Consider the following 13,192-nt stretch of genomic DNA (forward strand, 5'->3'; position numbering starts at 1 on the left):
CATTGCCGAAGAGCCCTTTGAAGTCCCAGATGGGTTCAGGCCCTGCCTTCTCCCCAGCATACTTTCACGACACCTCTGGCTTCTGCAGAGCCCTCATCTCACCTCCGGCGTCTGCACCCAGGCGGTGGGGCGCGGAGTCACCCCGCGGGCCGGACGGGCCCCGAGGGCAAGCCCGGTCCGTCCCGCTCTCCACTCCCCGGACGCGGAGGGGCCTTTCCCGAGCGGACGGTGAGCGGCGACAAGAGGGACAGCCTGCGGGGCGGAGGGACGGGGTGAGGAAGCGGCTCGCGGCCCCGGCCCCCGCGAGGCGCACCCCCTCTCGCACCCCAGAGCCGCGCGCCCCGCGACGCCGCCGGGACCGCCGCACCTGAGCGCGGGGCGCAGCCGGGGCCGCGGGGCGGGGCTTCGCCGGACCCGGATGCGGCCCCGCCCCCGTCCGCGGAACCGGAAGTGGAGCCTGGCGCCTGGGCTCGCGGCGCAGCGGGAGCCGGGCTGACCCGGGCCGGACCGACGCCGGCGGCGGTGAGCGAGGCGGCGTCCCCGGGCGGGCGGCTGGGCTCTCCGCCCCACGGCCGGGGCGCCACCTGCCCCGAAACGGGAAGGAAGCGGCGGCCGCAGCGGTCTCGCCACTCTTCCGCCCGCGGTTTCGGGGCGGGGAGCGCGGGGCGTCCCCGGCCGGGGCGCGGGCGGGGTGCGCGGGGGAGGGCGGGCCGGCGGGGCCGGGGCTCGGCGGAGAAGGTTGGAGGGGCCGGCTTGGGAGGGTCCGGGTTCCGAGGCGGATGCGTGGGCCCGGAGGGCGTGAGGGGACGGGAGAGGCCAGACCAAGAAGGGGGCTGCGCTCCAAGGGGGAGGGGCGCTGGGCCTCGAGTGCTGGGGGTCCGGGGCCGGGGAGCCGGAGGGGCCGGGTCAGGGGGCATGGGGGGGAGGCGTGAGGGTTGGAGCGGAGGGGTCGGGGTATGCGGGTGTAGGGGAAAGGGACTGGGGGTCCGAGGGCGAGGGACGCTGGGCCTTCGGAGCTGGGAGGTCAGAATGGAGGGGCCGGGGTATGAGGGTGTAGGGGAAAGGGACTGGGGGTCCGAGGGGAGGGGCAGGCGTCCGAGGGCATCGGAGAAGAGGACGGGGGTCCGAGGGCGAGGGACGCTGGGCCTTCGGAGTTGGGAAGTCAGAATGGAGGGGCCGGGGCCTGTGGGCGGGGGTGGGGTCCGAGGGGGAGGGCACGGGGGCTCCGAGGGGCCCGGACGGGCTCTGCAGGGGCCAGTGCCGGGGCAGCTGGGGACCTGGCCCGCACCTAAGGGGAGGTTTTGCAGTCAGCAATCAGGTCAGTGGGAATGCGGCGACACAGCAGCCGCTGCTAGTCGTGAGGCTCTAAATTTGGAACCGTCCTTCCTTCTGAATGTTTGAAATCACCAGAAAGGTGCTTTGGGGTTTCTGATTCTTACATTGTGATCGCCTGGCTATTCAGCGGATGCCTGCTCCCCCGTGCTGGCGGGTCTCTGGTGAGCGTGGACAGGGCTTCCTCCGACTGGAATCTGTAGACGTGTCTGGCCACTTGGGGAGGAATTCCATTTTCTGCTGAACACAGCTCTTGAGGCGGCCCAAGTGAGCGCTCCCAGGGATCTTGTGCCAGATTGTGCCCACGCTCCTTTGGGCTCCGTTTTGACTTGGCTGGACAGTGCTTTGTCAGGGGGCTTTCACCCTCTAGGTCCCTACGGTGGGATTCAGTCTGGCCCTGTGAAGCCTGGGTGGGCCCCAGGGCCTGGATTGGGAGTGGCCGCATGCCTGTGCCTCCCTTCCGTGTTTGACGGTGTGGGTGAGTCACTGGCTCTTGCACATTGAGTCAATCTATTTCTCCTCTGGTTAGAGGAGTATTTGCCAGATAGTCAAGGAATAAGGGAAAATTTCTTGAATGGGACTTTAAGCCTAACAGAATAAAGAGGTGGGAAGGCAGGGTTGTTTTGATATCAGGTTGTTTGGTATTGGAAGTTTACACTCTGTTTACACTCTGTTATAACTGACTTTTAAAAAATTCATTTTTGGAAAAAGACAGGGTCTTGCTATGTTGCCCAGACTGGAGTGCAACGGTTATTCCCTGGGCTCAAGAGATCCTCCCACCTCAGCCTCTGGAGTAGCTGGGACTACAGGTGCCACCACCTTGCTTGCTAAATAAAGCTGGCTTTAATTGTAGCATTTTGATGGACTTGGCTTTATGAGTGCATTAGTAGTTGCCCAGGGCTGGAGGGATGGGAGCGGTGATTGGAGGTGATGACTACAGGGTACAGGGTTTCTTTTTGAGGTGATAAAATGACTCCGAAATTGATGGTGGTGGTGGTTACACAATTCTGAACATACTAAAACCACTCTGTAAACATACTAAAAACTCACTTTTTAAATTACAGTGAGCGTAATTGCTGATGCAGACCTTTGGTCCCTTACACACAGTAGGTGCTCAGAACACGTGTGGTTGAATACGTGAGTCAGTTGAATGGGTATGTCACGGTGACCATTAGTTACTGCCTTGTACTGCAATGTTCCCATGTCCTGGGCCAGCCAAGAGCAGGGGACTGCATGTGTCCCATCAGAGTCTTGTCTCTCACTGCTGTCTCTGTGCAAGCAAGCCCACTCCCCTCTGCTCAGGCACTGCTTTGAGCAAACTGTGAGTGAAAGTGCTCAGGGTGAGAATGGGAGGGGGTTTCCTTGGAGCAAGTGTGGTGTCCGGAGTTGGCCTTGGGGTATCTGTTTTGGCTGCTCAAAAGCCTTTTGGTTCTCTTTGGCTTTCTGCTATGCTGTAGATAGTGAGCTCAATGTAAAGATGATTCTGGATGGGTGGTTCTGTCCCATCATGTAGAACGTTCTTCCATAGAGGAGATTATCACTCTGTTTATACAGGTCAAGGTTGCTGCATATTGTACAATCTTGATTTGTACAAGTGACATTTGCAAAGGGGGTTTAATATTAATGGTGCTGGATAGAGGCATTATCTTTTTTGAACAGTATTTTTTTGTAACAGCAGCATTGAGATGTAATTCACATGCTATATACAATGCACCAATTTAATGTGTACAATTCAGTGGTTTTCAGTATGTTCACAGAGTTGTGTAACTATGACCATAATCAATTTCAGAGTAATTTTATAACCTCAAAAAGAAACCCTGTACCCTTTAGCCATCACTTTCACCCTCTACCCACCATCCCTCTAGCCCTGGGCAACTACTAAAGCATTTTTTTTTTATCTCTATAGATTTGCCAATTCTGGATATTCCATTTAAATGGAATCGTATAATACATGATCTGTGGTGACTGGCTTCTTTCACTTAGCATAATGTATTTAAGGTTCATCCATGTTGTAGCATGTGTCAGTGCTTCATTCTTTGTATGGCTGAATGACCTGCCATGTGTGGATAGACCACATGTTACATATCTCCTCTTCAGTTGATGGACATTTGGGTTGTTTCTACTTTTTGGCTATTATGAACAATGCTGTTGTGAACATTCATGTGCAAGTTTTTATGTGGCTTATGTTTGCATTGCTCTTGGGCATGTACCTGGGAGTGGGATCTCAGTCTTTTAGTACCTCTTTAACCTTTTGAGGAAGTGCCAGACTGTTTTCTGTTTTCCATTCCCACCAGCAGTATATGTAGGTTCCAGTTTCTGCACACTCTCACCAACGCTTGCTATCATCTTTTAGCTTTTAGCTGTCCTGATGGGTGCGAAGTAGTTTCTCATTGTGGTTTAGATTTGCATTTCCCTGATGGTTAATGACATTGAACATCTTTTCATGAGCTTATTGGCCATTTTTATATCTTATTTGGAGAAAGATATCTTCTGTTCAGATCCTACACCCATTTTTAAATGGGATTGTTTGTCCTTTTTATTATTGCGTTGTAAGAATTCTTTCTATATTCTTGATATGTGGTTAGAAAATAGTTTTCACTTATTCGATGGATTGTGTTTTCACCTTCTTGATGTTCTTTGAAGCACAGAATTTTACATTTTGTCCAATTTATTTTTTTCTTCTTGTTTTTGGTATCATACCTAGGAAACTATTGCCAAATTCAAAATCAAGATTACACGTAGTTAGGATTTTAATTCATTTTTTAGTTTTTGCATACGGTGTTGAGCTAGGGGTTTAGAGGCATTATTTTTGGATCCATAAGATACTTAAGCTTATTTTTCAATTAGTTATTTTTATAATTTTTTAAAATTTTAAATATCGAGGGGATGATAAATTATTGTGGATTAGAGGCTTTCACTGGCTGCCCTCGGGTAGATCTTTGTAGATGCTTGCTGATGACACCAATAACTGCAGTATCCAGAATGTACTGAGAAATCCACGGGAGTTAGGCTTTCCAGAGGGGACTGGGGAGACAGAAGGAGCAAATAGTTGGGTCAGTAACTAAAGAGGACCGGGTGTGATGGCATGCACCTGTAGTCCTAGTACTTTGGGAGGTTGAGGCAGGAAGATCACTTCAGCCCAGAAGTTCGAGGCTGCAGTGAGTTATGAATGGGCCGTTGTACTCCAGCCTGGGCAACAGAGCAAGACCCCATCTCTTAATAAAAAAACAGGGACTAAGGAAATTCATTAAGTATAGAGTGGGCCAGCCACCATCCCTGTAGTTCCTAATGCATGAAAAGCTGCATCCTGATGCACATGGCTCTCTGCCTGGAACTGGCTTGTTGCTAGGGAACAAGGGGTTTTATTCATCTGATATGTGATGTCTAGCAGTGCGGTGTCCGGTTGAGGCCGATGTAGGGTCTTAGGGAGGAGGCTGTGTGCTTGGCCACCATCTGGGGAATTGGAGTGTTTTTCTCTGCCCAGTAACCCTATACATTCATTAGGAATGCAGCCCACTTCTGCGCAGCTCTCCAGCCACGGAGCTCACGTCTTGATAGTCAGTGTACTAGTTTTTCCTCCCAGCCACATCATGGAGTGTTTTTCTTTCATTTCTATACACACACACACACATATATATACACTATTGTATTGTGAGGTGTGTATATATATCTCACAGTAGAATTGTTTTGTTTTTAGTAATGTCATAAATTATTAATAGAATGAGTGAAACATGAAGACCTATAAGATGTGTAGCAAACAGGAAACCTGTGCTAGCAATTGAGCCAATAATTTCTGCTTGCACTAAGAAGAAACATCACGTAGTTCTAAATCTTTTAAAACTTATTGCCTTAGTTTCTTTAGGTTGACCTTTTTGATTAGTAAGATGTAAATCTTTCCATCCTCCTTTCCCATTTCTGTACAAAATCTTGTTACGTTTAGGAGCATTTCTGAGGTATTCTAAAAAGATCTCAACATGTAATTATTTGCCCAGAGAGCCTGTCACCAGATGTCCTTCTGAGCTTTTTACTCTTAATCTTTTTACAGACAGAATCATTCCCAAATGCCCGGAAATTCCTCATTGGATAACAGTGTTTTAAAGGGAGTTTTGTGAACAGCCTTTTATCTTCAACCAGAAAGAAAGGTTTGTGTGTTGTGAACACTAATATTCTTTCCACGTGAATGGCGAGGGTAACATCCCTTTAACAAAGAAAGGAGGAGGTTGCTTTCACTGTGAGTTTGCAGGGAGAGAATTTTCTGGAAGGAAATTTCATTGTTTAAAAAAGTCAAGTTTTTGGTATTGCTGATGACTTAGAAAGAGGAGGGAATTGCAGAAAACTCAGGGATGAAGGAATAGGAAGCGTTTCTGTCCTTTCAGAAGAGGCAATCTGGCCTCTTTCCAGCGTGTTCCATGGAAAGTGGGCAGGCCCACAGGGTATGTTATGAAGTGTGCAGAAATGCCCACCTTGCCAACTGGTGAAGCTGAGTTCCAGAAAGATTGGTGAAAACTATGCTTTGCTGATCTTTCCCTGATGAATCTGAAAAAGTAACAGGCAAAGACAACTGCTTTCGCCTTTGATGTGGGGTAATAACTGGCCTCTTTGGTCCCCAAAGACCCCCATCCTTGCCTATGACTGTTTCCTCAGTGGTTGAAACTATAAGCAGCTGAAGTCCCGCACATGGGCAGGCCCCTCTCCAGCACAGGTGCCATAAGGCAGACTCGAGACTGGGCAGACCATTTAACTTTCCTGTAGCCATTTTTTTTTCCATCTGTTAAATGGGCGCATTGTGACTAGACTGTCTGGTTTTGCCTTTCAGTGCTGAGATTCTAGTTTATCTGCTCTCTAAAATCCTGTCAAAGGCAGATCATGTCTGGGAAATTCTTGCCATACTTTGGGGCATTTAAATGAGGTTCAGGGTGGCCATAGTTTGAGGGGTATTGTTGGTTCCGCCCCACCCAGTGGCAGGAGCTGCATTTAGAAATTTGAGAGCCTCACTCTACCACCTTGGACTTGGACTTGAGACCCAGCCGGGCTGGAGGGGGCAGAGGTTTTTTTTAAACCTTTAAAGGTTAGAGTTTACCTTTGTAGTTACAAAAATAATTGTCTTGTTAGTGTCTACAGATGTGCCATTGTTCTCTATAATAGATAAAACCTATAGGCTTAAAGTGCTGAGGAAGAAAGATGACTATCCACTTTCAGAACTGTCCACTAGAGGAAAAGTTGGCATCTTATGTACCCTATTTATTCTGAAATAGATGGTAATGCAGTCAGCTAATAAATTACTTGAAACATTTATTTGTCAGTGTGAATTAAGAAAATCATTGTTATATTTCCAGTAAGCACTTGAAATCAAAGTGTATGTTCTTTCTTAAATATGTGTGCCATGAAGTTTACTATTAGCGATGTTTAGTATATTTATAATGTGCAACCCCAAATGGTATGTGTTTTTTTTCTTTTTAATTTTTTTTACAGAAGGAGCCTCTGCTGCCCAGTCTGGAGTGCAGTGGCACAGTCATAGCTCACTGCAGCCTTGAACTCCTGAGCTTGAAAGATCCTTCCGCCTAAGCCTCCTCCTGAGTAGCTGGGTCTACAGGCATGTGCCACTGCAGCTGGCTAATTTCTAATTTTTTTTTCTTTAGAGACAGGGTCTTGCTATGTTGCCCAGCCTGGCTTCTAACTCATGGCCTCAAGCCAATCCTTGCATTCCCAAATTCCTGGGATTATAGGCATGAGCCAACACGCCCAGCCTGCTTTTTTCTTTTTCTTTTCTTTTCTTTTTTTTTTTTTGCTTGGCAAATAGTGTTGTCATAAGATTTAGCAGAATAGGGATTTGTTCTTAGTGAATAAAGTAGATGCACAGCCAACTGTTTTATTTTCCAGAAAATTTTCTCACTCTCTCTCTCACTGGAAGCAACAGAGGGTTTCCAGTGTCTTTCTGAAGCCGGTTGACAACAGTGTTAGAATCCTCAGTGCTAAGTGCTTTAATGCCTGCAGTGGTCATCATAGGGGTCATGAAAGATCACCTGCTTGTGCAGCTCCCACCCTCTCTGTGCTTAGAGTCTGTAATTTTGATAAAAAACTACAGATGGGCCAGACACGGTGGCTCACACCTGTAATCCTAGCACTCTGGGAGGCCAAGGCAAGAGGATTGCTTGAGTCCAGGAGTTTGGGACTAGCTTGAGCAAGAGGAAGACCCCATATCTACTAAAAATAGTAAAAATTAGCTGGGCGTGGTGATGTGTGCCTGTAATCACAGCTGCTTGGGAGGCCAAGGGGAGAGGATCACTTGAGGCCAGGAGTTTGAGGCTGCAGTGAGCTATGACGATGCCACTGCACTCTAGCCAAGGAGACAGTTTGTCTCAAAAATAAATAAATAAACCTACGGATGGGTCCTCCGAGGTCTCCATGACCCTTTCGGGGCTGCTTTTTCAGATGTGGAAAGCGTCGGCAGGCCACGCGGTGTCTATCGCCCAGGACGATGGGGGAGCTGACGACTGGGAGACCGACCCCGATTTTGTGGTAGGAACCACCAGCCTTTTGCTTCTTGTTTTTCTAGAAGTGTCTTTCCCAGGTTATTGTTTGATCAGGCAGTTTGTGTTATAATCCAGGGCTGGAGTTTACTGGTTCTTTTTCTTTGCAGAATGATGTGAGCGAGAAAGAACAGAGATGGGGCGCCAAAACTGTGCAGGGCTCCGGGCACCAGGAGCACATCAAGTAAGAGACCTCGCCGCCACCCTCGTGAATGGGACGTGGTGTGTGAGGGCGTGGGTGGAGTGGGGCGTGCCCCTGATCTGCTGTGTGGGGCTGCTTTTGTCTGTCTTCTTGGCCTCGTGTTCACACGGTAGATGAGTATGAGATCTGATACACTAACATCTGCATTTATGTGCATATTTACATGCATATATGCTCAGTAGTTTTAAAATTCCGTTTGCAAACAGTTTTATATCTGTAGTTCTAGAGAGTCTACTTTTCATCAGGCAACACAGTTACTTAAGCTCTTTTTTCTACAAGTGGGAGATATCTTTTTCTTTTTTTTTTGAGATAGAGTCTCGCGCTGTCGCCCTGGGTAGAGTGCAGTGGTGTGATCATAGCTCATTGCAACCTCCAACTCTTAGGCTCAAGCGATTCTCCTGCTTCAGCCTCCCAAGTAGCCGGGACTACAGGCATGCACCACCACGCCAGGCTAATTTTTCTATTTTCAGGAGAGACAGGTCTCGCACTTGCTGGCAAGTGGGAGGTTTCTAAAGTGTGAGAGGTCTTTGAATAACTTAGACATTAAATGCCTTCCTTCCTTTATTTTCATTATTGTCTGAAAGTATTGTGTATTGCAGAATTTAATAGGTACTGTGAACTGAATTGTAAGCTTTGTTCTTATGAAAAGCCCAAAATAGGAGAACTTAGTGGACCATGTCATTGTTTCTGACTTGGCACCATCTAAAATGCTAGCTCTCAGGGTAGTTTGTTTTCTTGTCAGGAAGTGTAGATAAAAGGAACTTTAAACATGTGTTCAGACTTTTATTGTAGGTGGGGCTGGGCTCAGTTTATCCTGCGTTCCCTGCCGCGAAGGCAGAGCCACTGGCCGATGACCTGCTCTGCCACTTTGGGAAGACTCTGACTTGCTTGGCCGCAGTGTCTTTGGGTGAGAAAAATTCAGTAAATCATCTAGAAAAGAAGGCAAAGTCTGTACAGTGGCTTTTTATTTTTATTTCTTTAAAGAAATAAAAGAGACAGGGTCTTCTCTGTCATGCAGGCTGGAGTACAGAGGTCCTGTCATAGCTCGCTGTAACCTCAAACTCCTGGGCTGACGCAGTCCTCTCTCGTCAGCCTCCTAAGTAGCTGAGACTGCAGCCATGAGCCAACGCACTTGGGCAGCAGTGGCGTTTTAGACATAAGTGTTAGTCCCTGCGTGACTCACTCAGTCCACTCCCTTCCAGAGAAGCAGCTTGAGAACGCAGAGGGTCCTGGGGCCAGCTGGGGCAGGAATTTGAAATGGGGGCTGACCCAGGAGGCTGGTGCAGCCTTGGCTTATTTGCTATGGGGTTAGGCAGACTAGTGGACTCTCACATTGGTGATGTCATCACATGCCTTCCCATCTCTTCTGTTCCCTGTGACTTCAAAACGTGTTGGAGAGGGTAGGTTGGAGTACAGAAGGAACTCTGGTGGAAACAGCCTGTGATTTGATTAGGATTCAGAAAGGGAGCACGTGGGGACAGGACCATATTTGGTGCCCTGTGGTCCTTCGCAGATTTTAGGAGCCGTGTCTTTCTTTTCCCTGCTCGTAAGGGGGTTTGGTGGTTTCCAAGCCTAGTTTGCATTTCTTCTACATTTCTGGGATTATTGTCCAGATGTTGAAGGTGTGGGCCTAGTTTCTCCCAGGCAGAAAGGCCACATACTCAGGTGGCCTTCATAGCACTTTGGGATCTCTTGGGCAGAGCTGCTTCCTGGCCTGCCAGGTTTTTACCACATGTTGTGATCTGTTTCATTATTCCCTATATTTAAAATTTTAAAATGGCTTTTAGATGGTAAATTCTGAAAGACTTTCATCTTGTCTTTGTATAAAAAGCTGGAGTACTTCAACTAAAGACAGACTGCCTAGATGATTGGTATCACTGGGCTTCTGCTGGTGTCCTTGGGACATCTGGAGTAAGGGACCTGTGACTTGCAACCCCTCCCTCTGGACCGAGCTAACTCATCCATCTAATAAAACAAGAATCTTTTCTCCATGTGAAATAAAGTTCAAGTTTCAGTAGAGCTCCTTTTGGGGGGTGGTTGAGATGATCATATTGCACATGTTCAGATTAGCATTCCTTCTTCCATGAAGCTTCTGTCTGACTCTGAGAGTGACCGAGGCGGATGTACCAGCTGTAGAATAGTCGGGAAAGCACACTGAAGGCAGGGAACTGGATGAGCCTCAGATGACCAAACTCACAGATTTGCAAAGACGATGTCACCTCTCCTTATTCAACTGGAAGGCAGGGATTCTCATTTATTGTATTTTATTGACTCGTTCCTATTTTCATCTCTCCCCTTCAAGCATACACAAGCTGAGGGAGAATGTTTTCCAAGAACATCAGACCCTCAAGGAGAAGGAACTTGAAACAGGACCAAAAGCCTCTCATGGCTACGGAGGGAAGTTTGGTGTGGAACAAGACAGGATGGATAAGGTGAGTGGACAATGGCTGCCTGTGCCAGGCTCCTGGTGAGCTTAGGTCCCTTGCCTGGTTGGCAGAGCCATCCCTCAGACTTCACTTAGAGTAGCGGTTACATTGGTTTAGGATGAGACTTACCCAAAGTAGTCCTTTGTTGATTGGATTTAGACATAAAGTGCTCGAGGTATTTAAGAAGCTCTTTAAAAAATTTTAGAGGTGCTGGAGTGTGGGTGTTGTGTGGGGAGTCCCAGAGGGCGAGACTGTCCCCCAGAGGCCAGCTATGTGATCAGGACAGCAGTCCAGAGGCATCTGACTGCAGATGTGGTCGTTACTGCCTGCAGGTCCAGCTTGCAGCCTGGGTTGTACCAATCTGCAGACCTAGACCAAACTTGTGGGCCCTTGGTTCCCAGCACACGTGGAAAATCAGCCAGCAGTACATAGCTGATGTCTTTCCTGCATGTGGTGACCTTCACAGAGGGATCTGGCCTTCAGTGTACAATCTGTGCCCACAAGCCTGGGGGAGAACACTCACTCTATGTAGAAGCAATGGGCGAAGCTTGGCACAGTGGCTCACACCTGTAATCTAGCACCTTAGGAAGCCAAGGTGGTAGGATCCCTTGAGGCCAGGAATTCGAGACTAGCCAGGGCAACATAGTGAGACCCTGTATCTACAAAAAATAAAAAACTGTCCGGGCATGGTAGCATGGGCCTGCAATCCCAGCTACTTGGGAAGCTGATACAGGAGGATCACTCGAGCCTAGGAGTTTGAGGTTGCTGTGAACTATGATGATGCCACTGCACTCAAGCCTGGGTGACAGAGTGAGACCCTGTCTGAAAAAAAGAAAAGCAAAGAAAGCAATAGGCAAGCCTCTTGTGAGTGAGTAGTCCTTGCTGGAGTTCAGACTGCCAAGCAGATGTTGATTGAAGCTGCTGCCTTTGCCAGTACCTTAGGAGAAAGGAGGGCTTATTTGCTCCCTCTGCAGAAAAGACGCTGTAGACCGCAGTGTGTTTGCGTGTTCCTCAGTAGAGCAGGTCTTTGTATTCTGCAGACATCTCGTAGAGATGAATTTCCAAGTGTGAGCAACACGAGATTGTTCTGACCTGATAGACGTCTGCCTTTTCTCTGTGGATGGAAGTGAACTATCAGCCAGTGTCGGATTCCAGTCAGTAATTTCATACCTGTCCCGCACCCACGGGTCACATTAACATCTCACCTGGGCACGTGACAGCGTAGTTGTGCCACAGTGAGCTGCACGTCCCTCTGTCCCTCAGCAGATTAGCTGACGTGGCCAGCCAGGGAGCACCCCAATCCACGTCCCCACGTAAGCTGGAGATGGAGTAGGGTGCGGGGCCGTCTGCAGGAAAGAGATGGGTGTTGCTATGTCACTGTGCCACTGCCACAGAGATATCCTGACACTGAGACAGTGTGCAGAGAGGAATCATCTTCGGATTCTAAAAAAAAGTCTGGTAGCTTTTGGGAATGCACATGAACAGACAAAACTAAGTGTGTTCAGGGCGGTGAAAGAATCAAGTAGGTAGAAGCTTTTTCCATTCCAAGCTGAGATGGGCTCTGTGCTCGCCAGGCTTGTGGGGAGTTACAGCAAAGAGAAAAGAGAAATCTATTCTAAAAATTGGACCCCTCTCTGGGTTGGGAAAATTACATGTTGAGGAGCTTAATAAACACATATCAAAGAGGAGCCTGGTAATGAACCTGTAATGATCTGGCTTCTCTGCTGCTGCCCAGACGGTACCCCTGGCTGGCCTGCCTCTCACTCATCCTTGACCTACAGCGCAAGCCTTGTCTAGTCCAGGAAGCTTCCCTGAAGAGCTCAGCCCTTCCCTGTGCCCTAAGAGGCCACCTGTCCCCTGTGTCTTCTCCACCTTAGCTTCTGCTCCAACTCGGTTGGTTGTCACTGGCACATTGTGCCGTCCTTTCTACTGAGACACTTCTCTCTGGGGTGGGTTTTTTGAGGGCCCCATGCTGCTTCTCCTGGGAGGATGAATCCAGCAAGGGGTGTCACCACTGTCCCTGCCAGCTGACAGCACTCACCACCCCATTAAGCATTTAGTAAAGGTTAGCGCTCAGTTCAGGTGAGCACCACAAGGCAAATCTGTAGTCAAAAATAACTCAGATTCCAAACCCAAGGAGAAATGGCTTAAGGTATTTGTGACTTGCCCTTTCCAGAAATTGAAAAAAAAAAAAAAAAATTGAGATCCGTGTGTTAAGAATTCAGGAATATGCAATAGAGACTTCCAGAATAAAACACTTTGGGGCAGGCACACATTTGCAAGAGGAGCCTGCCCAGGAGCTGTGGGGTTCTGTTTCCGCTGTTGTCTATGCACATTGCACCCTCCATCAGGCCGGCTTCCTCTTCCTCCCTCGTCTCTGTGTTCTAGAACCCTGAATCCAAACACTCACTGACTATCTAGTAACAAGTGTGATTTTGTCGATATAAGATCAAAGACAATTTTGGGGATAAATCTGTTTCAATCAGAAATTGGAAATGTTACCAGGCTGTCACTTTGGCCGTATTTTTAGAACGATTTTCTTATAACTTCTCTCTGGTGGAAACTGATGCCAGGGAAACCCTCTGGCCCTGCTGTCTCTGGCCACTTCTTTGCGTGTTCTGGGGAAGACCCTGGAGGCCGCAGTGGGCAGTCTCTACCACAGAAGGTTTTGGAGGTGGTGGCTCGTGTGGACAGTCAGACAG

At 48.4% G+C, this 13,192-nt stretch overlaps 1 protein-coding gene across 7 annotated transcripts in view; it reads left to right on the plus strand.

Moving 5' to 3' along the window:
• The first annotated feature begins 427 nt into the window (after positions 1–427).
• The window catches only part of CTTN (cortactin), a 32,857-nt gene continuing 20,092 nt past the window's right edge, over positions 428–13,192 (plus strand). For 4 of the 7 annotated variants that reach the window (XM_012757658.2, XM_012757654.2, XM_012757660.2 and 1 more), the window contains exons 1-5: positions 428–522; positions 5,378–5,474; positions 7,765–7,851; positions 7,973–8,046; positions 10,367–10,496. In XM_012757658.2, the coding sequence (XP_012613112.1) occupies positions 7,765–7,851; positions 7,973–8,046; positions 10,367–10,496 (291 nt within the window). In that variant the 5' untranslated portion in view covers positions 428–522; positions 5,378–5,474. Of the gene's footprint in view, positions 523–719; positions 739–1,350; positions 1,497–5,377; positions 5,475–7,764; positions 7,852–7,972; positions 8,047–10,366; positions 10,497–13,192 lie in introns of those variants that run through there. The other 3 variants (XM_076001722.1, XM_012757655.3, XM_012757656.3) reach the window with 3 other exon arrangements.

This window comes from Microcebus murinus, chromosome 4 (assembly GCF_040939455.1).
Source record: "Microcebus murinus isolate Inina chromosome 4, M.murinus_Inina_mat1.0, whole genome shotgun sequence".
NCBI lineage: Eukaryota > Metazoa > Chordata > Mammalia > Primates > Cheirogaleidae > Microcebus > Microcebus murinus.